General features: G+C 35.2%; 1 protein-coding gene across 1 annotated transcript in view; it reads left to right on the top strand.

The window, feature by feature from the left end:
* Window positions 1-27317, top strand: part of MSRB3 (methionine sulfoxide reductase B3) — a 171116-nt gene that overhangs the window by 39580 nt on the left and 104219 nt on the right. Inside the window, 2 exon segments of the mRNA XM_045829719.1 lie at window positions 15404-15512; window positions 17175-17252. Coding sequence (XP_045685675.1) covers window positions 15404-15512; window positions 17175-17252 — 187 coding nt within the window.

Genomic DNA, 27317 nt, shown 5'->3' with positions numbered 1-27317 from the left:
CCTGAGAAAGTCTCCATCTTTTTGGCTTGCAAACCCATTTTAATTTGATAAATGAATTGGCCAGCACAGTATTCTCTAATTCCTTAGCCAGTTAACACCACTTACTTTTAAAGTGTTATCAAAGTCAGTCTTCTGGTGTTTACATTGTAATGAATATTAGCAAAATCTTTATCTATTTATCAAACAGGATTTTACTTGTAGAAGTATAAAAAAGTTGAAGAAATTAAGTTCAACAATAATGAAACAAACTATTTCAATTTTGAAAATACAAATAAAATCTAATGGGAATTCTAGCCCTTATTACTTTGTACAGGTAGGGAGGGATGAGGTCAAAATTGGAGATATAGGGAATTAAGGTGAAAGTTTGAAATCTTGCTTTAATTTACTATTCCTGGTCAAAACCCATTACAACAAAAATCTCTGTAAATCAAAAAGATTTCTGCTCCCAAGCCAGTACTCTACTAATTTCAGGTATTATTCAATACAAAATAATTCCAGAACTAAAAAATAATTGGAACAGTCTCTCAAAGTTGATTATAACTGGATTGACCTGTATGAAGGCCACATCCCAGAAGAGTGATCTATCATTTTTCAGCTTTGACTTCCTTCTTATTTTTTAATAAAGCATAATTTTAATTTAGAGCTTATTAAGTGCATCTGAATTATGGTTCACTCATGTTTGTAATTAAAGGTAATTTTTCTCTCTCAGAATTTCTTCTTAATATCCTGGAACAGTTTCTTTTATGTATTAAAAGGAGCACTGGAATAGGAGTCAGAAAACTCTAACCACAGCTCTGTAATTAACTTCTGTGACCTTGAACATATCAGTAAACTTCTCCAGATCTTAGTCTATCTTTAACATGAGAAATTCAAATGAGATAATCTGTTAAATTCTGAAATTCTGTGACTTTCTTAACTGTCATTTGCTTTTACTTTTGGCTTTAGCTAAAACAAATCTGAAAACTCAGCACCAATCCATGGCTGGAAATTCACAGAGAAGGCTGCTGGGTGGCATGGGAGGGCAGGACTGTTTTCCTGTTTGAGCACTGGAGTCCTACTCTAGTCAAGCCTGGAGCACTATTGGAGGAGGGATTAAGAGGCACAATTTTATACATAGTTTCAGTGCTTGATAAAATTTAGTCTAATTGTAGCTTAGACTAGTTATCATGGTAGTTTTCAGCCAAGTAAGAGTATTTGTCTACATAGTACTAATTACTGGGATAAATTATAGTCTTCTCTAACATCATACACATAATATGTAGTTGTTGTTCTTACTTGACTTTAGTGGTAATTTTTTTCTAATGTAGAAGTTGGAGGTCTTAGAGATATTTTGCAAATGGTATTTGTAAGTCATAGAATATAATCTATGTAACTAGAACTCTCTCTTAGTCAGGGACTTGTGGCTCTAGAGCTTAGCACAGTGCCTGGCACTTCATAAACATTTGTTAAATGAGTGAATAAACATTTAGAAAGTTTGCATGTAGGTGAAATGATAGCTATAACAGATACAAACTTATTTGAGGCTCTTTTATATGGGAAGATTAAAAGTAAGTTAATAGTTTGGTTGTCTTTTGAGTGAAAAACAGTTTTTCTTCTTTCACTTCATGGTATTAATACAACATGGTGGACGTCTTAGGTCTGAATCACATTGTAGCTACACAGATAACAAATAACACAGATTCAGTGCATATTATTCAGACTTGCTTTTACTTTTTTTCTCAAACAGTTTGAGTTTTGGTGGTAGATAACCTGTTTGAGGAAGGGAATAAATGCCTGTTATGCTTATTATGAGAATTAAAAATTCTGGCTCATTTGACCACTTTTATCTGGAGCAAATTAATATTGTTTGTTATGCTCTGAATTCTCCATTTGTAAAGAGGAAATGTTTGTAAGGAGATTTGTACTAAAGCAACATTCATAAATAAGAAGTACTACTTACTATTTAAGTTTGTGCTGGCAGTAGTTCATTAATGGTATTTGATATTATGTTTACCTTTTAAGAAATAAAGTTATCAACATGCTGTTTACCTACTAAATACTTGGCTTTCTATTTTAATTTTTTAAAAACCTTTTTTGTCATGAAAAGATGAACCATTTCCATGGTTACTTGATAAAAGTTACATATGTGTACTACACACACTTTTTCATATAATTTCAAATTTTTTGTTAAATATTCTGAAACTCTTAAGAGAGGACTCTTTGATTGTAAGTTCAGAACCTGTGTTCTAAAAGATCATGAACCCTGACTGGTGTGGCTCAGTGGATTGAGTGCTGGCCTGCAAATCGAAAGGTCACCAATTTGGTTCCCAGTCAGGGCACATGCCTGGCCAGGTCCCCAGCTGGGGGCACGTGAGACGCAACCGATCAATATATCTCTCACACATGGATGTTTCTCTCCCTCCCTTTCCCCCTCCTTTCCCCTCTCTCTAAAAGTAAATAAATACGATCTCTTTAAAAAACAAAAGATACACATGAAACCAACATAAAACTGATCAGAACACAGTATTTCTGACTTTTCTATTGATAATCACCAATGGAATTCTCTCCTGCTTGTTTAAATTAACGCCCTCTATTCTGCAGTTTTCACCATTCTTACATGTTCCTCTTATCTAACCTATTTGATTATATTAAAAATCCTCTGGGGTAAGACTTTAAAACAAAAGAGATAAGTAGTTCTTTAAAAATAGACATAGACATTTCAACTCACATTGTTCACAGAATAATTTGCAATTGATTGAATAGTATCCACTTTTTCCAGTAGATGGCACTAGATTTACATTCTTTCACAGCAGGAAAGGGCACTGATACCAGCACATAGGTGCATTGTGAAAACTTAAACAAAAGTATGTAAAAAATATCCAGTTAAGAACATATGGATTTACAAACCACAAATTTTTCTGCTTATATTACGTTCAAACAATATTTGTGGAGTGCAAAACCTTTTTCCATTTTCAATAGGATTCCAACCTCCTTATGCTTGGACATCTCATTGAAACTGTCTTTCATGTGTAGACTTGCTATAAACTAAAACAAGTTTTCATAAATTAACTTATCTTCTATCCAAATAGCTGATTTAACAGTAATTTATAGTTTTATATAAAGCTAAATTTTCTTCAGCAGACCACCCAAGAATTAGAGAAAATTTCACATTTTGTTTTGCTGTGTTTTGGATTTTTATAGAATCTTGAAAATGTTATTAGTTTAACATGTTGACTGTTAAGCATGAATTGTTTTTTTGCATGAATTAAAATATTTTTGGAACCTAAGAAAATTTATATTTAAAATGTTGATTAATGAGTACTCTGATGTAGCTAAAAATTTTAAAACAAAATGTTTTAGTAGCTCAATGATATAATAAAGTTTTAGTTAATGTTGAAAATTTGCTATACAGCATCTAATTACTACATGAGCTTTAAAAATTGTGCACAAGGTTAAATATTATAGAACTATGCATCTGTATGAATAAGGTGTTGGGCATATGGTTTGTTAAATATGGATTTTGTTAATTTTCTGTTAAATATGAAATAAATTCTTCATATTATTTATTAATTATAAAATATATAAGTAACATCTGGTAGCAACAGAGATAAAATGAGCATGAACAAAAAAATAAAACAAATTTTAGTTTTTTTGAGAAATTCCCTAGTTAATAATGACTATAAAGAATGTAAAGCATATATGAGTTCTAAAAACAAATGATAATTCTATAAGGTTAAATTATTTTGACAATAAGGACTTTTGGGGAATTATGTAGGTAGAGCTATTAGATGTTTGTTTGTCTAAACATATTCACAATAATGTCTTCTAACAGATCACAGAAAGATTTACCCAAATGAGACCAAGCCACCTTTGACTCTCAGCAAATGTGTTTAATGAAGGACTAAGCTATGAATGACAATATAAAAGACTCACTAATATAGAGGCTAGGTAGTGATGAATTTTCATTATCAGTCTTTTCTAGTTTATAGCTTCATCCTAAACATTTTATTTAGAGGTTAAATTTCTCATGGCTGCTTTTGTTAGATACATTTTCATTTAAAATGCTTCAAATAAATTTTACTGAGATGCATTGGCAAATTATCTCTAATTACTTCTTGGGCCTTTGCATTTAAAATCAACCATTTATTTGAAAATTTAAAATCCCCATATCATTTATTTGAATTCCTTATTTTTCTCCCTTTTTATATTTAGTATATTTGAATTTGTATTAGTCACATAAAATACATGTTATAAAAATATACTATGAAATGACAAAGATACCAGTTATTTAGGTGATTTGTAAGAGCCATACATTTATAGAATTGAAGTTTACTCCGTAACTACTATGGTAAGCATTTCCTTCAACACTATATATTATTTATTATGTTCAGCAACATATTTACAAACAAAGAATAGAATGCTAATTTAAATTGTTAGATTATTTGAACTTTAAGCAAGTGAAAAAACTCAAAATTCTATACAGCTTTAAGATTTTGTTTTGTTATAGAAATGCATGTTAGCTCACAGAATAATACAGCTCTTCATATTATATTCCATTTTGATTAATATTTTTATATATCTTGTGCAAATTTTATATATCACAAGTTTCAGAGCTTGCCATTGTATTATTGGTATTGGTGAAGAAGCAACCTATTTTTTCAACCCTAAGAACCTGACTTGTACCTTTTAGTCCCATACTTCATCTGTAAGCTGAGAATGATATAACTTTCTTACTAACTTTTTCACCACTAGATATTGGCCTCATGTGTAAACATTGTCTGACATTTCCCAGAAATCTACTTTGTGCAACTTTAATTTCTGTGTATAAGGAAGAATAACTAGAAAACTTTTTTAAAAAGGAGGGGGTGTCACCTCAAATAAGCCTGGGAAAGGTAATGGGTTTGATCCAAGTCTTTTCCTAATACAGGAAAATCCTTGCTTACTACAAAATGAGCTCCAGAAAGACAGACTTTTTGTTTTGCTTTTTTGGTCTCTGTCACAGAGTAGGTGTTCAGTAAGTATTTGTTGAATGAATGAATGGGTGTGAATAAGTAGCATCATTGCATGTATCAAAATAATACCACATTGTAAACAATGTGATCTCTGTTTTTAAGGAATGTACATACTCGTGTGAAAGATGGCCAGTTTGGGTCCACGTTTTGTTTTTAATAGGATGAAGCAAGTTTATACTTGATGGTTTTATGAATCTATAATATATAAAAACTTTCTCCTTTGTTTACTGTGGAGGAAGGAGGAAGGAGGTAGAAGTGAGAAGCATTGTTCTTCTCTCTGCCCAGGTGGATTCTTGGATAGGATTTGAAGCAATGACAGTTTTTCTGAAGGATATTGAAGGAATGTGTAGATGTAATTAGCAGGAGGTGGTAGGGGTGGGGGATGGCAGCATGGGGGTGGGAATGGAATGTGGGCATATGGGTTAGTAGAAGATCAGTATGTTAAAAGATGTGAAAGCACAACAAAGCATGGGTTCAGGAGAGAAATGTAATGAATGAATAAATTAAAAGAGGAAAGCTGCAGACAAGAGAACCTGTCTCTCATTAACCAGGTGTGTGACCATGTCAAGTAACTTCTTTGGGCCTTGGTTTTGTCTTGGGGGAATTTTGACTAGAAGTTCATCTATTTTCTAAATTATAATCTAAGGGGGAGCATTTGAGATCTTGCCCCCCAACATATGCTTTCAGTTTAGCTCAAATAAACTCACGAAAATTCAAAAAAAATTATGATCTGAGGAACACTAGTTCTAGTAATACCCTCTAAATCATACCTCATCATCTAACTGAGAAACTGCATATTGTCAAATTTTATAAATTCTAAGATGTGCTCCTTCTACATTTTATCATCCTGATAATTGGGTTGCAGCTTAAAAAGATCATTGTGATAAGAAAGTATTGTTTCATAGGCTGGCAACTCTTTTTTACTTTCCCAGTGGAGCATAAAATAATGGTGTGTCAAAATACCACATTTTTAGTAGTACACATTGCCATAAGAGGTCTTCGTTAAGAAACCCATGTAAGCTGGTTGGACTGCGGAAACTTTCTGACCCCCACCCCCAAGAGGAACAACCTTAGCATATTTTCAGAGCCAGGATATATTTTCAGTAATACTCAATTAGGTAATCTCATAGTCTTAAATCCAGAGAGTTAATGGAATATTAGTCATAAAAGATTTGAATGTGGAACTCTTGAGAGGTAATAAAGGATTCAGAATAGTAATAGAAGAAAAAAATTTAATCCATCATCATTTATTCCTTTTATAATTTCACTGATTTATTAAGCAAATAGAGTTGTTGCAGTTTTTAAACTAAATTCTAAGAAACATAGCCAAAGATATCATTTACAAAATATCTTTTAGGAAGAAAATTTAAATAGCAATAATTAAAACGGAGAGTTGAATAAATATTTAAATACAACATGTACTTATTTAGTGCTTACTGTTGCCCAAGCACATTGTGAGGTGCTAGGCATGCAAACATGACTGAAATGCGTGTGTTCACTGTCTCTCAGGAGACGTTGAGTGATTTAAGAGAATCCGTATAGATTTTCTTTAATTATCTGGGTCATAAAGAAAATTATGAATTTTTTTTGCTCTTTTCCTCCAAAATCTACCAGATTTTTGTGGAATGTACAGACTTAGATGTAGCTGTCTCATTGAGTAGCAATTGCAGATTTGTTTTCTGCTTATTGTGCATAATTAATTTAGATTTTAAATTTGATTTGGACAGCAATGCAATTTTTAGAAATTTACAAAGTAAGCTCTCAGATAGTATAAACTTTATTTTTTTCTAATGAAAATGTTACATTTAAATAAAGTCCTGCATCATAACCTAAGAGAGGGCTCCTTTCCTTCCTTTCTGTGGGTGGTTACCTCTCATCTCCCTTGCAGTCTGTGTTCCCAAGGGGGCAAGGAAGCATGGAAGAGAAAGCTATTTTGTGCAAGTCTTTTTGATTGCATGTGAAATGTAGAATGGAAATGAGCCTGTCTGTTTTTAATTTTTTTTTTCTGTATGGGCTATGATGTTCTAGTGAAGACCCTTACTGGAAAAAAAAATTAAAAACAGGGAACTCCAACTTTGTCAGACGTTTCACATGCAATCAGATAGACTTGAAGTTAAATGACTCTCTCTTCCACTACTGTCATTTGATGATGGAAATGCCTTTAAAAGTTCTCTTTTTACTTAAATGCTTTGCAACACAGAAAATGCTTTTTGGATTAAGGCATGTTTTAAATATTTTCCTAAACTCTAGGCTTTATGGTCCACATTAATATCAAAATCATTGCTCTTAGTATTTGTATTACATTTTGAAGAGTTGATACTTTGTGGGGTTTTTTTGGATACTTAAAGAATGCTGATAAAATTACTACTACACATGAATTCAAAAATTAAGAATTTGTAACACACAAGTAAAAGACAGAATGTAAAATGTGGTTTCTGTCTTGCGGAGTCATTCAGGTGAAGGTTTCATCAGGATGAACACAGCAGTTAAGCTCCCTATTGTCCCCTCTCAAGAAAACCATGCACTCTCACAAATGAGAACTTACTCTGAAAGGCTAGAAGTTTTAGTCATTAATAGGCTTCACATGCTGTGGAAAGTATATTTACTCCCATTGATTTATTGTGAGGGAAAGTTTGCACATATACCTCTTAATAAATAAAACCGCCTTATTTATCAGCTCCCCAATTTCTCCTCTGACAAATCTTCATCTATAATTTATTCTGGCTCTTTTTTCTTTGTTAAGTTAGCTGATACCGTTTACATGAATGACTCTGCATTCCTTTCCTCAGGATAAGAAGACTTGCCACCTTGACACCATTCCCATCTGGTCACACTGCTTCTTTCAGCTTGTCTAGATGGAATTTTCTTCCCTATTTGAACCTCTCTGACCTTGTACACCCTGTTTCTACAAATTTTGTGAGTGTTCCATATTCCAGTTATAACTGGACAGAGTCAGTCTAGGTGGACTAAGTTTAAGAGTGTTAATGTCTTCTATGTCAACTGTCTTTACACAAAATTTTGCATATACTTTTTCTATAAGACTACTCATGGTCTTGGTCGTTTTTCTTATCTTCCTGCTAGGTTCCCAGGGCAGAAGCCTTGACTTGCTCATTTTTTATTTTTCAGTGCTCCTCACAGTTCTTGATTCATTGTCAAAGTTTGATAAGTAGTTGCAGAAAGTATGGATTAATATTAGGCTCAATAGTTTATAGCTTCAAAGGATTAATAATTGGAGAATAAAGCAGAAATAACTGAAGACATTTGAGAATAATTGCAAGATGCTACATTAGCCTGTGTGAATAGTACCTTGCAGAGTAAATACACTAATCCTAAGGGTATACAGTTGAAAGGAGTGAACAGAATAGGGGTGGATTTATCAGGGTATTTACTTGGAAGGAAAACTTGCTTGAAAATATTTCTCCGTTTATCTGTTCAAACCGTCAGTATGGAAACCAGAGGACCAATGCTATCATTCAACTATGTGCCACTAAAACATAGGGTCTTGTTTAACCCAAGAAGTTAAAAATGGTAGGCTGCCTTGGCATGCTTCTAATGGTCATTGATGTTAATTGGAGCTCTGTGAGTGGATCAATAGGATGTAACTGAAACTGATCCATAGAACTCTTTTAGGTGAAATAATAGAAAAACAGCAAAAAGGTATGAAATGTGATTATTCCTGTAACGAGTATATGATTTTTCTCACCTATAGAAAAGAAAAATCTTTACTATTAAAAGAAACATTTGTCTGCTTTCTGACACCTAAGACCTGGAGTTTTATTTTCTTTGTGTTATAGTTTGGACTTGGGAGACAGATGAAATTAAACTGAATCTGAAGGTGAAAATTAAAATGTTTTTAAAAAGTGGAAACTAAATTGAGGTGCTAATTTTATGCTTTAGTTATACATGTTCTCTGCCATCAGCAAAGATTACTCTGAAGGGGAGAGTTAGTGAAGTGGTTCAGAAGGGTTTGGCCAAAGCATTGTGTAGGAGCATTGTTTGGCCAAAGGATGTCGCTCTCTACGCCATCAAAAATTCAACACGTAAAACATCTATTGGGTTTCTTCTTACCCAGGGCTGCAGATTGGGAGTGGTGGTCTAGAGTCTGAAAGGGAGTAAATTAGCAGAGTCCGCTCCCTGATTTCTGTTCAGAGCTCAGCTGGACACTCTCTGAAAGCTATTTTGAGTACAGCACTTTGCTAAAAGGGTATTCAATAAGATTTCTCTTGGAAATGAAAAACAAAGGTAATGTGAGACACTGTAGTAAGATACATTGTCTTAAATTTCCTGGTTTAAACATATTCTTTGCATGTTTAAATTGTTGCTTATTTACTCCATTCATATTCAGGTTTGAGCACCTGTATTGCAGTTACCTGTTTCGTCTCTGCCACTGGAGTATGAACTTCTTAGTGTGTTCATCTCTTGCATTGGCCATTTCTGATATGTGTCCAGAAATCAGAGGTGGGAGAGGACAATGGGGGGAAAGGGGGAAGGGTTGTCAAGGAACATGTATAAAGGACACATGGACAAAGACAAAGGGGGGTAGGATCGAGGGTGGGTGGTAGGGATGTCTGGGGTGGAGGTGGTGGTGGAGGGAAAATGGAGACAACTGTACCTGAACAACAATAAAAAAAAAGAAAAAAAACAAAAAAGTCAGCACAGCCACCTTCCTCTCTTCCTTCAGGCTTTGCTCAAATGGCACCTTCTTTGTGAGACCGGCTTGATCTCTCTGTGTAAGTCCACAGTCTGCCCTTCTAGCTCTCCCAGTCCTCTTTGCTCTACTTAGGTTTTTTTTTGTTTGTTTGTTTCCTTCATAGACTTACCACCTTCTAGCAGGCTATGTAATTTACTTATTTTTTTATTATGTTTTGTCTGCTTCTTTTACTTCTTCTGCCTTCATGGTAGCTTCACAAAAGTAGAATCTTAATTTTGTTCATGGTATATTCTAAGTACTTAGAATAATGCCAGCATGTAACAGGTGCTCAATAAATAATTATTGAATGAATGAATTAGTATATTTTACTTAGTCCAGTGCCTGGCACTCTGTAAATACTCAACATTTGTTACTCCAATAAATTTAATAACAATTTTTTAAAAAGAATAATTGCACCCATTTAAAAAAATGTAAGAACAAATGTTGTATCAGTGGTCTTCAAAGTCAGACCTGAAACCTGAGTTTCCTGGAAACCAGAGCACTGCAAGCACAAGTGTCACGACATCTTAGATGGTGTGTTGGCCCTAGGAATGTTTTTCCAACGTAGGTCTACTTTGAGGAAAAAATCAGAAGAATTGGTCATGCTTCTACAAGCATGGAGGTTTTCTTCCCTGTGCTTTGCATTTTTTTCTTAAAGCCTTTATTGAATTACTGGCATGTAAAACAAACAAACAGGAAAACATGGTTTATGGAATATACTTTATATTCTTTTTAAAATGGACCAGATATGGCTTTATATATGCCCACTTATTTAGAAATTCCCAACACTAGTATATCTGGAATAAAATTCTGTTCAGATTTCTAATTTGACAAATTGATAACCAGCTGAAAATTAAAATTGTGAAAATCAAAGTTTATTATTTTTAAGTATAGTATCAAAAATTTTCAACATGGACATTACTGTTTTAACCTAGTAAACTCAAAGCAAAACAAAAGTCTTATTATTTCCTATTCACTTATTATCTTGGGAAAATGTTTAATAGTTTCATTTTTTTCTGATCTTAGAAACAAAATTACAGTTATGGGATCTTTAGGCTTTGTTTTGATTTTTCACACTGAAATATAAGATTTATGACTTAAAAGTGCTTTAAGATTTAGGTAACAGATCTGATTTACTTCTTAACAGGAAGTTAAAAAGCCTTTCAACATTTTATAGACTTTGCGAGAATCCTGTTTGAACCCTGTCACCGACCCTATGCTGAAGGAATGAACACCGGGAAAACATGTGTTAGCTAATACACAAATGTATTTATTTTTTTCTGGATGTACTGGGTAACTTTTCTCCCTTATCATAAGTTGCTAGTGATAGTTTTTAACCTGAAAGTTACTGCATAATTACAGGAGTAAGTGGCAGCATATTTTTTCCTCACGGAAAATAGTATAATGACCATTGGCTTTGCAGTCAGACAGCCCTGAGTTTGAGTGGGTATACCTATTTGCTTTTTGTCTTTAGTAAGTTATAGTGAACCTATGGACCTCAGTTTCTGTATCTGTAAAATAGGCATGACATCTATCTCCTAGAATCACTGAGAGGATTAAATATAGTTATGTAAAAGTGCCTAGAAATGGGTGTGGCACAGAGTAGCCACTAAATTTAGTTTTCTTCTTTAAATTCCTATTTTAATCTTTTTAAATGATAACACAAATAAAATACTGTTCTGAAGGAATTATAAGTAAGGAATTACCAATAAAATATTGCAGCATGCTGAAATACCTGACCTGGCTACCTTTTCAAAAATTGTAACTTCAGAATTCACTGTAATCAGAATGATAAAGTAATGCTGCACTTATTCAGACAGTGTTTACTAAATGATAATTGCTGTGAGCCTCAGAGCAGAGCTGGGAGGGGGCAGTGCAGAGTCGGAGAGACTGCCTTGCCTAAGGTCACGTGACCGGGCAGCAGGCAGAGCCAGAACATGGACTCTTGCTGTAAGTTTATTACTGCTTAGAGCGAAAGCTTCCCATTGGAGTTTCAAGGCAATACTACATTTCAGGCAACAACATGGAAGAAGCCTTAATATAAAAAGAGACTTTGGGCATATTTCAGTAAATAAATACCCTTGGTTTGGGTCCAAGATGGATCTTATCTATACCAAAGTAACTGTGTAGGGAGTGGTGTTGTGATAAGATACCAAAGTGGCAGTGTTGTTCCCTCAAATATATTTTGTGTTGTGCACACACACATACACACACACCACACACACACACACACACACACACACTTCTGCCTTCAAAGTACTCTATTAAATAAAGGGAAAAATCTTTCCATAACATACTTCTAAGCCAATTTAGAGGTCATCGAACAGATGTCAAATAATATTAACGTTAAAGGAACATTAACATTACCCTGTGTAATAAGAAAATTATAGTACGTAAATGAAGATAGTAAAGAGAAACCATCCAGTGAATTATTTTAGAATTTCAGAATGAAATGATTTCTTTGAAATTTAGCAGTGATACCATATGACCCTAGAAAAGCGAGTCTGAGAGGAAGAAGGGAAAGTAGAGACAAAAGTGAAGCCTTTCTGTGTTTCTTACAGGGTGGGCCAAAAGTTGGTTTACAGTGGTTTGTATGGAAACTAATGTAATTATTAAATAATGCCATAAGAATAAACTGTGTTTCACATACTCACAGTGTAAACCTACTCTGCCCCATTCTGCATATGCCAGTTGTGGGTTATGATGCTAAAGAGCTAATGTAACAGTATAGCTTTTGATTGCCCAGGAAGTATATTATTACTAAACTGTGTGGCAAGAAATTTATTAAAATCTGACTAACTTCTCATTGAGTTGTTTTATATAAAATCACAATAGTTGTTTCTAGATGACATATACTTCCTTTTGCTATTAGGTACACTTTAAAAGCCTAATTATTTTGAGAACATAGTATGACCAAAGAATAAAAATGTACAAAGTTGACAACTTTAAATAAGCACTAGCGTTTCTTAAAGAACAAACCTCACTTACAGTTAGGAAACAATATTTATATTTAAGGTTGAAAAGCCAGGATGTAGGAAAATTTTGCTAATTTGGAAGATGACCTTTAAGTGCACCAAAACCAAATAATTTGTAGGCTACGACACAGGGCACATTCCTACAAAATTTGTGTGAATACTGCTTTAGTGGTTCTTGAAAGACAAACAAAGAAAGCTGGAATGAAACCTCTGTCCCCCTCTCAAGGAAGACGGGGAGTAACAAAGGAGTACAGCAGCACCCTTTCAGAGCTTGCCATTAAAACGGGGTCTCTGCAGCACAGTTAATGAGATGGTTCATAGTTGAAAATAATCTGTTTTTAAGAATGTTTAGATCAAAAGTAATTTCTAAACTATGAAATAAAGTCTCTTCAGTACCGTTCATTCACCAGTAAAGCTTTTTATGTTTGTATTATTTACTTCAATCAGATGTTTTCAATTTTACCTTTTCTTCTTATACAAATACTTGACATGGTTTGTCAATAGTGACCAACACTTTTATTCTTTTTCTTCAGAAAAGGGAGATTTTTGAGAGAGGGAGAATGAAAAAGAGAGAAACATCTTTGCCTAAACGATTTGCAAGCATCTGTGCTTTAAGCTACTTTTTATGAACACTCCTTAGTAAATGACTCAAGGTAAAAAAGCAGAAAAGCATCCAATGTTAGGAAATTGCAATCCAATACCATGTAATTTAAACCTGCAGTTGCTTCTCTTGTACTAAATGACATACAGATGGGTAGCTTAGTTCTCTCAACTTTGGGAACACAATTGGTCTTTTTGTATGAATGAACATATATTAACAAAAATACTTTGGACAGAATTGTTTAATTCCAATTGTACAGATTTTAACTATCCATGCCATTGGGGAAAATAATTTTACTGACACATTATGTCGTGATAAATTTTCAATTAATGATTTCTTTTGGAACAAAAATCATCAAAGACACACTTCCAACAAATAAAGAAATAAAACAAAAAAGATAGTATCTTAGAAGTCTGCAGTGAGTTGAACAGAAAGAGGCCTATCACAGTCACCTTGTTATTTAAGAAAGAGCAGTTCCGAGTTCAAGCTGTGGAGAGGCTTGTTCTGAGAGGACAAACATTTCTCCAGGAAACATTTCTATCTAGCCCTTGGAAAACATTAACAGTGTAAGTAGGAGGTGTTTGGATAAAGCCTAGTATAATATGGGGAGTGTGTAGGTGTGCAGGGAAGTCCAGGGAGATGGGAGACCAGCACGCCATTAGCAATAGGCCAGCTCTTCCTACAGATCTTTCCAGGCCAGAGCAGAGCCAACACGTGTTGTGTAGTGTCAGGAGAGGCACTGTTTGACGGCCCACAGGCCTGCTCCACGCCTCCCGTTTGCTCTGCTTGCCTCTGGTTTGCTCTTTTCCGGCCTCCATATTTTCCTCCTGGAGAGTCAGCCGCCCTGTCTTGGTGGCCCTGGATCTGGAAGCTGATATCCTTCTTCAATCCCACCATGAGGGTAACTGGTTAGGTAATTTTCTCCTAGTTAAATTTCAGTGAACTCGCACAGGAACATTAGATGCCTTAAAAGTCAAAGAAGTAGAAAGCATTTCCACTCCTCAATCATATTTCTTAATATTTTAAAAGAAGTTGAGTTTAATATTCAGGAAACTAGGCAAGATTTCTTTTTTAATTTTAAAACATTTTTCAGGTAGGGCCATCTGCAATCCTCTTTTTCCCTGTGATGGATGGAAAAGAAAAGTGGCTTTACTACAGCCGGCAAGGTTGCTTTGTCCTGGAGTTACATTCCTTTTCACTCACTGTGCAGGTAAAATAAAACACTACATATAAACAGGTGTTGTCTGAACATTTTACTGCAGTCTGTACAGGTTGAAATAAAAGCTGCCATTGTTATTAGAATCATATTATAATTATTTCACCATTCAAATACACTTAATCAGTGAAGTGTTCCTAGGTATGCTGTGCAAAAAGAAAATGTAGGTCTCTAAGTAAAATCGCATTCACTTTTCCTCTTCTCTTTGTCTTTCCCCCTCCCTATTTTTATCACCCTTTCTTTGGAACTTCTTGAATCTGCATTAGTGTAAATGCCTTCTCCTGGAGTCTATTAAAAGTTTCTTGCTGCCTGTTTAACGTGGTAAGAGATAGTCTTTAAAGAGACATTTGTTTTTAAGAACTCTACAGAACCTAGTAAAGTATCGGACAGAATCACAGAGAACAACAATCCCTAGTCATGGAAACTGTATCTTTAGAGTTTTAAAAAATAGGATGGTATTTAAAACACTCAGACTGGAAATTAAATGATGAAGGTTTCAAGCCACTCTCTACTAAGACACAAAATTATTGGATGGAGAACTATTGTGTAACACTATATGCCCATCATCTTATACATACAGTGTGAATAGAGTTATACTTTTAAAATTCATTAAAAAAAGAATTTTAAGGTATTGGAGACTTAAATGGTGTACTACCATCTCGTGATTGCTCAGTGAGGTTTTGCTCTCACATGCCAGCAGTTCAGACTGCAGCACGTTGTCAGTGCTCCAATGCAATCACCTGAATCTTGAGGAACTTTTTTTTTTAACTGAGAGAAATAATCAGCTGCAGTTCAGGTAAGTTTGTGCATTAGGGACTGCTCTGGTCACTGGCAATTGACTGCACAAGCTGTGCTGCAGGGGCCAGCCAAAGCAATTATTTAGGATTCAAACTGAAAAGCCTCCTTCTCCCATATCCTTTCTCTTTCCAGGGTCATGTAGGGATAAAAAGAACTGTAAGGTGGTCTTTTCCCAGCAGGAACTGAGGAAGCGGCTAACACCCCTGCAGTACCATGTCACTCAGGAGAAAGGGACCGAAAGGTAAGGTGAACTGTAAGAAAAAGTCATTAAGCAAGAGCTAGGTTTCTTCACCCCAACCCCACCCCCTCTGCCTTTGAATCTTCTTCCTTGACATTTAATTCAAAGAATTCTCCACTTATTTGCTAAAGACTACAAATTAGAATCCTGGAAAAGTTTTGAAAATGATATTGTTTAGGTTAAGACTAAGTTTTATTTATTCTTTCCCCCATTTAATGAACACTCTATCTTATGTAAAGTCACAAGGCTTTTATTAAGGGCCTGTTTTTAGTTTACTACAAAATGTGTGGAAGTAATAGCGATTTAGGTACATTTTTTGGGAAGACATCACAGTAAGCAAAACCATGAGGGACATGGCGCTGTGCCAGGATGCTGAAATTTTGAAGGTGGCCATTGTAAGTATAGACGTTTTGGCTGCAAAAAGAAGGTAGCATAATTTAGTTCCTTTCTACCCCACTCCAATTTCTTTTTGAAGCACATGTGGAGAAAGTATTTATTGGCTCATTTGTGGTTGGAATGTCAAAAATTTTCAATAACTGCCCTCACATGGCTTTGGTCCCTGGAAGTTCGCCCCGAGTCCTGAAAAAAGAGTTTGTTCACTTCCAAGACTCTTTTTAGTGAATAAAGTCTCTCTCAGCTGATTCCAGCTCAAAGGTAACTTGCCAAGGTCCAACCATTTTGTTGTCTAATTTATACCATGGAGCTTGGCATAAGGCCGTAACTTACCTCTGATCCAAATTTATTAATGATGTAACTTCTTGTTTTCATTCATGAAGTGAAAGAGCTCTTTACCACACATGGGGTTCTTGTTAATAGGCAACACTCTCTTCCTGTCACAGTGGATACTGTTTACTGAATTCACCAAGTGTTGAATCTCTGACAAAGTCCACCCTCACTGCACAATGAGCCAGAAGTGGACTTCAGTCTCAGCCCAGGAGGACTTCTGCCCGTACCGTTGTGTACAAGACCAGCAAAGTGATTTAATGCACACAAACAACCAGAGATTAGGTCATTCTTAAAAATTCTGTTTATAAAAAAATTGGACCTCATAAAGAGGGTGAAAGGATAATAAAAACAAGCTGCAGAGCACATAGACTTTTTGTTGGGCTAGCACAGCTGATTTGTATTAGCTGAATGACCTCCTAGCCTTTAAGATTGTTAACTTAGAAAAATATTCCCTTAAAGCTGCAATATTCCTTTTCAAACCAAAAAATAAGACTCCTTCCACTTGAAGTCCTTGGATCCTTCTGCATTTTCTGGTATCCACTCTTGGACACTGTAGGGCAGCAGAAATCTTATGTAATGATGTGTTTTGTTGTTTTTTTTTTCCTGTGAATGTGAACTACAGGCTTTTTTTAAAATAGGATTTTTTCCTAAGTGTTACATAACTACACAGCTCTCTATATACATACACATATACATATATACGTGTGCACACACACACACACACATATATCCTGCACTGGTTTGGAGTATTTATATGCACATTTTATTATATAGATTTGAAATATATTAGTTATGTTCAGATTTCCATATGTTTAGTCTGTTCTCATTATAGGACAAAAAGCCCTTGAAAAATTTATTATAGAAATATATTTTAAGCAAATACATTCTGTAGAAATAATTCTAACTTAATTTTTTAATGATCTGTGTTTTGTTTACCAGTGCCTTCGAAGGAGCATATACAAATCACAAAGATCCTGGAATCTATAAATGCGTTGTTTGTGGAGCTCCATTGTTCAAGTAAGTGTATTAAAAACCTGTGGATATGGACATATCACAGATGGGGACAAGCTCATTCTTGCTTGTTCATATTAGAATCTTTACATTATTAAATTTTCTTATGTCTATTTCTCACCCACAAAACATAAGTAATTGTTGATTTTGCACCGCTTGTATCTTTAAGATACCCAGTATTAACTTGTTCATTGCAACAAACATGACACTTAGTAGAGCCACAAAAGAGATTTTGGTGAGCGTAGAAATGTTTCTGTATTTACTGGATTTTCTATTGCAAGTGATGGCCCTAAATTTATTTATCGGACTATAATGAAAGTTCTTTATGTGCATCCTTCAGATTGAATAATGTCCATCAATTTGATTATTCATACTTCTGTAATGAGAGGTAATACCCATGTTGAAAGTAACATGGGAATTATAGCAGATACTTGTACATATATAAGCAAATTACATAATATGAGTTTAATAGTTTTCACATTGGTAGAAAACTTTTATTTTGAAGATCTCAATAGTTTACTACAAAATAGGCAGTACATAGACTTTTCCACCAAAATAGTTAATTCAGATATTGTCTTCTAGAGATTATGAATCTTACTCAAGAAAGAACAACCTTTACCAAAATTTATTTATTTAGATAGAGAAAATCCTAGAAGCCTTATACTCCCATGGGGGTGCTGATTGGGGAAATAAAAAGACAGAAGGCTTAAGTGAGGGTAAATGTTATGTATTTAAAACAGAATGACAAATTTCTTAAGGGAAATGAACAAACAAGAATTAATATGTGCAGCATGTAAAACATAATATCTCTCCATAAATGTTCCCCTTTTAAAACACTAACATATACAGATTTCTTTTTAGAAATAACAGGAAACAGTAGTTTCCTTGAAAAAATTTTTAAAAATGTTTAAAACCCTTCTTACTTTGTATAAAACTTTTTGCACATTATTGTTAGTTGAGAATCCGTTCTGATTTCTCAGGTAGGTATTCTCTGTGTTAAAAAACCAGCCCTTCAGGCTGTTACCCATTTCCTGTCAGAAAACCTACATCCTTATATTTCAGCACCTGTAGCTTGTGTCATCATAGTCGATACAACACTTAAGGTAGTCACTGAGCCATGTTAAACTTGTCAGTACCCCAAATGGTAAAGATGGGCCACATCCCCTTTGCTCTTTGTTTAAGATCCTACACTTCTTTTCTTATCATGTGATTCAGTAAAGTAATGGATCTGAGGAAAACTTACTGTTTTAAATAAGAAACAGAGCAACAGTAAATAAAGGCTTTTACCCATGTGAGATTTTGAGACACGAAAACTAAAAGCAAGACCCTTGTCCAAGCATAGGTCCTGGTGCGGCTCAGGAAGTTTCACATTTGATGTAATATTGCCTCTATTTCCTTTGGCATTATTGTAAGGAAAGCTTTTATTTTCTAACTTTTTATGGAATATGGTTTAATATTGTTGTTCTCCTTTTTAAAACAAAATTGTCCTTAGTTGATTTCCTGTCAAATTTTTTTTTTTGGCAGCGGAATATCCCTGCCTGTAGAGTAGAATGGTAGTTCATTGACTTGGTGTTACTATCTTCATACTGAGACCTTTCCAGGGACCACAGGGTATGAACAGTTTTGAGGGAATCAGTTTTCTGCTCCTCAACTGTATGTACACTTTGCTGAAACTGATGTGTCTGAGAGAGTCTGTGGTTGGCCATTTTTTTCTTCCTGTTTCCTATATCATAATCACCCTTCTCCCACTTTACAAAAGATGTCCTATCTTTTACCCATCCCAAATCTTTTAAAAATTTATTTATTTATTTAGTTTTGGAGAGGTGAAGGGAGGAAGGGAGGGAGAGAGGGAGAGAAACATCAATGTGTAGTTGCCTGTAGAGTGCCCCCTACTGGGGACCTGGCCCACAACCCAGGCATGTGCCCTGACTGGGAATCAAACTGGCAACCTTTGACTTGCAGGCCAACGCTCAACCCACTGAGCCACACCAGCCAGCCAAATATTACTATGATTTATTGTCCCAGGGTAAAATATCTAAGACATAAAGTAAAACAACAGCATTACTTTTGAAGGAGAGACCCATGAAAACAAGGCAAAAAAAAATTGAAAAATATTGAACTGGTAAAAAATTCTTGAAATATTTCATCTTGGTAAGTGCAGTCTGCTTGTTTATCTCTGTATTCTCCATTTTCTACTAGTTACTTGAGTGACATGGTTGTTGTGAGAACATGTATCAGTATATTTACATATTTATTTAAATTGAAAAAATTAAAGTCTTTTTTGGGACAGATAATAAGCCTGATTTGGTTGATAGATATGAAAGGTAGGGCTGCCTTTGCAAGTTAAGTTGTATGGTGTTTTTCTCCATTCCTTAAATGGTATAAATATATAGCTCTAAGGTTTTGAAAAAAATATTTTAAGCTTGTAGTTTATACATAGAACACCAGAAAATTTATCTTTTTTTAAAAGATTTTATTTATTTATTTATTTTAGAGAAAGGGGAAGGGAAAGAGAAAGAGAAAGAGAGGGAAAGAAACATCAATGTGTGGTTGCCTCTTGTGTGCTCTCTACTGGGGACCTGGCCTGCAACCCAGGCATATACCCTGACTGGGAATCGAACTGGCAACCCTTTGGTTTGCAGTCCAGTGCTTAATCCATTGAGCTATACCAGCCAGGGTGAAAATTTATCTTTTTCAATTATTTAAGTTATTGATAAGATATTTTAGTTGCTATTTTACCATATACGGGAAGGATGTGTCGGTCAGCACCCATTCTGGGTACAGAAACCACACAGTAATCTGAACAGGCAAGTTTAACATAAAGAATGATCACCTACAACTGAGGATTGTGGTAATGAGGGATTGTCTAGGAAGAAGTAAATAGAAATTTTAGAGAATACAGAAATAGCAAATACAGGAAGGAATCAGAACCCTTAGGGCTGAGATATAGCCCAAGGGGAAGTTTCCCCTGCACTCCCCACCCTCCTCCCACTTTCCTCTCCTTGGGTCTGAGATCTAGACTGTTGGAGAGGCATGTCTGTAGCGTACTAAATACCAGAGAAGTCCCTGTACTGTCACCATAATGCAGCTTTCCAAAAATCCACCTTCTGGAATTTACTGGAAATCTACCTTCTAGGGCAGAGATCTTCAACCTTTTTCCCATGGCACACACAAACTAATTACTAAAATCCTGTGGCATACCAAAATACAGGGTCCTGCAGAGGCAAGGCTTGCTTCAGTGTGGTTGGCAGGGTACGTGAATGTCTCGGACAAGATGGACAGCAGTTTGAACATTTCACCTAACATGTCACATGGTGTGCTTGAGTGTGATGTTATGTTACAGAATTACATGCTTGTGATTTTGTAATAAAACATTTTGTAATGAAAAAGGGGCATTATTTGTGCCAGACCCTGTATATATATTTTCCCAATCTGACAAAAAATAGTATAATTTTGATTTATTCACACTGGATGGCTATTGTGCTATTGTTGTGGTCATTTTTATTTTATTGTTGTGGTCATTTATTGTGCTATTGGCTGTGGTCATTTTTAAAATTTTACAATCTGAGGCAAAAGAGGTCAGTGCCCCTGACTAAACAGTGAGGTACTGCATGTTTTAAAAATTCTCGCAGCATGTTGGTTGAAAATCGCTGGTCTAGTGAATCAGTGGCATCACTATCACATCTTGAGAGAGTTGGTTTCATACTCTGAGCACAGATTGTAAGAAACAGTTGAGGGGGGTGTGTGTGAGAGAGAAAGCATATGGAGTTTTGTTAGCAGGGAGTGAAGTAAGAAAGTTAAGCAGAAAAGACTAAATAGCTCAACAATATGGAAAATAATAGTGGAAGGGAACTAGGAAATAAAAAGAGAAAAGAAATAAATGCTGAATTTGAAAATGCCTAAGCATTAGCAGTATGGAAAGGCTATCTTCTTGATATTTCTGTTACTCACACTTACAGTGTGTGTGTATACGTTCAGATATTTGTGTAATCTTTTGACACATACATGCACATGCATATATCAGTCAAATAAAGTTATACATATATAACTTTATATATGTATAACCTTATCTATCTATCTATCATCTATCTTCCTTCCTTACAAAAAAGGCCAATTATTCTTATTTCATTTTCATACTTTACCCTCAATTACCATACATTTCCACTCAACAACATACTACTTTCTTACTGCTTACCAAGTACAAGAACCTTATTCACAGAGTGCTTATAAACCAAATGTGTAATTTATTCCATGGTTCACATTTTCTTCACATTCACAAATTCTACCAAGCTAGTTTATGTCGCATATAGTACTACTGATTTTCAGTTAGTAAATTAACTGACAGAAGTAAGAATGTTTTCTCCTCTGGTTATTTGAACTTCTAAAACTTCATAAAATGAATTTATTGCACATCAGATAAACCAGGGAAGGCATTGATGAAATAATTTAATTCAAAAAGTATATATGACCACTTACATTTTGCTTTGGCTGACACTTTGCCAGGTGTGAAACAAATCTGTGAACTGCTTTCTCCTTAAAGTGCTGACAGTTTTGTTGGAGAGATAAGAAAGCATGATGAACAATTATAAATATCGAAACATAATGTTAGTTTCTACCTGATTATGCCTGTTTGAGGTGCTCTCTTGTATGATAGGAGGTCTATGGCGGCATCAAAGCAGGGCCAGTTTTCATGGAGGACATGAAACCACATTTTGCCAGACAGAGAGAAGGGTTTCCTTTCTCCCAGGTAGGGGATGCCTGATAGAGAATGCCATGCAAGAAGAGGAATTGGAGACAGGATCAGAAATGGGTTCTTTAAGGAAAAAGTTAGGAGACTGGTCCAGTAGAAGTGGGGAGGTGAACTATGCTGGCAGTAATGGGAGACGTGGCTGCAGGGCTGAAGGGCACCCGTTGAGGAAGCCTTTGGATACCAGAGGATGTTTCACATCCTGCTTGGAATCCTTTAATCCCTGGCATCTTCTCCTCCAGAAAGCCCTGCCTGAGCCTTCCAGAGTGAACTTTGTTTTTCCTCATCTCTGCTGCCGTAGTACCTTGTATGCACCTCCATCACTGCACATTCCACTCTGTGTTGCAGTTATGTGTGTACGTGCCTGTCTGCCCACTAGTAAGTGAACTCTACAGTGGCCAGGCCACATCTCAGTCATGTTTACATCTCTGGTCCCTGGCATGTCATCATTATCACTAAATATTTGTGGATTAGATACATGTCTGAACACTGTCAAACAGATTGTGGAGAAATTTTGAATAAGACGATAGCATGATGAAAATGGGAAGTGAGCCATAACAGTGTACAAGATAGATTTCTGGGGGTGATAAGAGAAGGAAATAGGGATGTAACAGCCTCAATGGGAACTTATTTCTTTGTTAGCTGATAAACTTCAATATTCTCCAATATTATCTATGTGTAGGCTATTCCTGATGACTTTAAGACTCTGAGGAATGACATAGGATAGCTTTTATTCTGTGTACATTTACTTGTAAGACCTTGCACTGAATTAATGGCTTCTTTTATATAGGTTCACTAATGATGATGATGATGATACAGAAGCTAACACTTACATAACACTTACCGGATGCTAGGCATGGTTCTAAGTGCTCTGTATATAATGTATTTTAATCTTCATAACAACACATTTTATAGATGAAGAAACTGAGAGACATAAGTACCATGTGAAGATCTCATAGCTAGTATGCAAATGGATTTCAACTAGTAACACTCAAATTTTAGAAAAGATAAAAGCTAAAGAATCTTAGAAAAACAAAGTTTGAATGTTTTTCTTTGGTTACTTTAGTCTGGTTATTTTGCTCAGCAGAATGGGAACAAATGGAACACACCCACCCACACACTGAATTCCTTGAAAAAACTGTATTTGTCATAGTACTTAAGTGGAAAATTGAAGACCATTCTAATGGGGGGGCTGCTGAACCAAAAGTAAATAGATCCATCACGGCAGATCATGGAGAAGGACTCAGCTTCCGGCTGGTTGTTATCCTTAGGGAAGCCCCTTGGAATCCTGACAGGAAGAAGTAGCCAATGTTAAGTAAGCCATAAAGCCTTTAAACATCTGTGAGGTAGGACAGCAGCTGGATACATGGGCAGGATTCTAGTTATTGAAACTGAAAATCATTTTATTTTCACTTATCAGCTCTCCATTATATTTTCTCAAGTAGCTGTATACCAAATTTTTGCCTCTTCTTTCTTAGGATTTTTTTTTTCCTGAGACAAATGAGGCCAATTGACATGAGCTATCTTAACCGTGTCTTAAAATTTCTTTTTATCTTAATTTTCATCAATCAGAACACCCATGCATGGGCTGAAAGCAACTAGTGGAAACAGTTGAATATTAGCCCAGATGTGTGACCTCAGATTCATCACCTATAAAATGGGGAAAATAAAACCGAACAGGTGTATGAACTAAATGCAGAAAAATCCCTAGTATATGGTAGTTATTCTACAAATGTTAAATTCAAGTGGCCTGACCAAGTTTTAGGAACCTATCATACTATCACAACAGCCTAAGAAATTCCTTATAATGTGAGAAAGTGCAGGCTTTATTAGAGAGAGTCTGTCTGTTAACAGTATATGTTAGTGTGATGAGTCACTGCTCCAGCTGTGTTGCTACATTTCAGATGGAACTCTGCTGCAAAGCTATTCACACATGCTACATTTCACACAAGCCTCCGGTGCAATTTTATTGTAGGCTACTAGAAAATTTAAGCCATTTTTCAACTCTTTAAGAACATAAGCCCTTTCACTGAAGAAATTCCAGTTCAGTGCCACACACAATTTACTCAACTGTGCTATTCAGTGTATGTTACTCCATTTACCACTAAAGAAGACTTCCAACATAATCTATTCCCCTTCTGATATAATGGGGTGTGTGTGTGTGTTGGGAGGGGCAAGAGGGAAGAAATATAGAAGCAGGGAGGGGAAGAGAAGAGGCGGGCAGGAGAGGTAGTTTTCTATTTTTACTCTAGTCAAACCCCATCTTTTTGGCTCCTTTAAATGCTATCCCTGTGATATTTACTCAGAAACCTTTGTGTCACTATGGAATTCTGCTAGGGAGAGTAACGTGAACTTAATTTCAAGCTTTCTTTTTATAGAACTCTAGTTGGAAATTACTCATAATTCCAGCAAATGTTTCTTAGTTTTCAACAAAATGCATTTAACTTGAATTTAAGAGATTTGAATTGCCCTTCACCTCATTCTAAATTCTTTAATAAAGCAAGCTTTCCAGTACAATGAAATCATTCTATAATGAACTACATTTCTGAGTAGTGGCTTACACTTTTGTTATATAGAAGTATCTCATATATTATTTTACAGAGAATATAAAATTGACTTCTCTCATCCCACTGACCCTTTCTGTCTTGTCCCCACATACAGTGATTTACAAGAAAAGTATCTGTAACAGGGAGTTACTTTTCAATACTCATTTCATGTGAAAGCTCAGGGAGAGACCACAGCTAGATTGAAAGAAAAGTACTTCCTGGAGTTACTGGCAAAGATAAGGAGAAAAAAAAAACATTGTGAATGTGTGACTCATTAAACCACCAGGAAAAAAGAAAAGCATAAATAGCATAAAAGCATAGCATAAAAGAAAGGAAAGAACAGCTCCCTTTTAAGAAATCAGAAAACCATGTCGAGGCATTATTGAAAGTTTAACAATATGCAAGAATTATTATACCTGCATTCATTCTATTTAAAAGTTATAGCCCTCACTGGGTAGCTGAGTTAGTTAGAGAGCTGCTCAATAAGCCAAGGTTGTGGGTTCAATCCCTGGTCAGTGCATATATGAGAATCAACCAATGAATGCATAAATGGGTGGAGCAACAAATCAGTCTCTCTCTTTCTTCCCCCGCCCCCTCTTCTTCTCTAAAATAAACAAACAAATAAATAAATTTAAAAAGTTAAGTCCATATACACATACAAAAATTGAAGCAATATTTGCACATGAAGTCCCTGGGTAGCCGGAAGTGTGAGCATGAGTGTGTGCATGTGTGTGTATTTTGAGGGAAGAAAAGTGGGGGAAGGACAGTGTCACCTTATATTACCTAAATCACAATCCCAGTTCTTTAGTTAATTTTCCAAAAGTACACAGAAATAGCTTAGATTCTCCTTAGTGAATTAGAATGGATAGTTAGGATAAGCTGGGAAACATAATAGGCAAAAGTTTTATCTATAGTTCATGTAAACTTGTTAGCGTAATCAGAAAATTCATGAATGTTTATTTCACTTCACAAGCTTTGAAATTGCTTAAAGATATTGAATAGTTTGTAAAAATAATGAACACATTTTTGCAATTCTGAGGCAATCCATAAGCTGCCCTTGTAAATAAGTAATAATTTTTTTCCAAAAACTGATTCAATAAGAATTGCATAAATTTTCATTGCGATGTATGTCTTCAGTGTATCTTACACATGGAGAAGTGACCCATCACATAACATTATCAAAGAAAAGTACAGAAGCCATCAGAGTACCAAGTGGGAACAGTTGTAAAGTTCTAGCATGGACTTAACCAAAAAACCAGAGCAAGAAGCAAGTCTCTTAAACAATCCATCACATTCTCCTCATCTGTAAAGTGGTGAGAATAACCTCAACTCTTTCTAACTCATAGAACTAGGGTATCACATGAAAGAATCACATAAACATATTCTTGAAGATATAATGAAAGAATTTAAAATACAGTTCAGTTTTAAATAAATGTGTATGGTCAAGTTTAAAGAGCATGTAAATCTAAAGTTCTTGAAGTTAATGTTGACTTCAGCATTACCACATGTTTTATAATAGATTGTTTGACTCGGTGATCCATCTCATCCAAAATATTTTCAGTTTCTATTGAATAATTTTTAAAAAATTGAGTCCGGATTCTAAATTCCCCAAATAGTGTGACTTAGATGAGTAATTGAGAGTTTTAAAGCATTAGTTATTTGCAAATCTATAAACTTCATGAGAGAACAGGTCGTGACTTAAGATTTTTGTAACCTCCATCTACAGGGGTATAGGACTTTCCATAGTCTTGATACGTAACTGTTTGTTAAATAAATAGTTTTGCTCTAGTAAGTCAAGAATAACAGACATCACAGTTAAATGATTCCAGTTGATATGAAGTGTAAATGGATATTTGCTTATGGAACTCCCTTAATTATTACTTCTATCATACTTCCCAACGTGTTTTCTGTAGACCACTCATGGAACTTACTTTCAGTGGATTATTTCAACAATGGCATAGCTTGCAACTGCAAAGGTGTACTTATCCTGAATAAGGAAGAGACAAAAATTTTGATGGCTGGAACCTTTTACACAGAAACATCAAAAAGAGCAAACAGTGACAAAAAAGTAAGGTTAGTTACCCAAAGCTGTATCAAAAGCAAAGTTCATCGTCAAATGTTTTTATTAAAATGAGAAGGATTTAAAATAACTGAACTAAGTAGTCAAATCAAAATGCTAGAAAAATACCAAAAACAATATAATAAACTGGAGTAAAAGGCCCACCTTTTTCCTGCAGGCATTGGCTAATCTAGGCATGGGAAGAAAGGGAAAGATTCAAGATGTTTCAGAAGCAATAATGCCAGCAGACCAGAATTTCTCAGTCTTAACACAATTGATATTTGGACTGGCTAATTCTTTGTTGCAGGGGGCTGTCCTATACATTGTAGGATATTTAGTAGCTTCCCTAACTTCTACCCATTATATGTTAGTGTCATTTGTCCCCCAGCCCCCAGTTGTGACAAAATTTTTTTCAGATATTTTCAAATACCTGCTGGAGGGCAAAATTGAGAACAGTTGAGAACAGTTGATCTAGATAATCAACAGAACAATTAATCAAGCTCTGATTTGTAGTGCTTTTGGTTTCTATGGTGCAAATACTTCCATCATGGGCTCTATCAAGCTACAAATGTGGCATCACTGAATGTGGAGTTGAAAAAAGATGTGTAGTAACACCATCATATAGTGTTTTTCTGTAATAGCAATGCAGCAGATGTAAAGAACATAGACAACAGTTAAATTTAGTTAAAAATTTATACATTTTTGAGCATTACCTTTGT

This window comes from Phyllostomus hastatus, unplaced genomic scaffold, assembly GCF_019186645.2.
Source record: "Phyllostomus hastatus isolate PE091 unplaced genomic scaffold, TTU_PhHast_1.1 phas_scaffold_93, whole genome shotgun sequence".
Lineage (NCBI taxonomy): Eukaryota > Metazoa > Chordata > Mammalia > Chiroptera > Phyllostomidae > Phyllostomus > Phyllostomus hastatus.
Note: the sequence above shows the minus strand (reverse complement) of the source record. Positions and strands in the feature narration are given on the sequence as shown.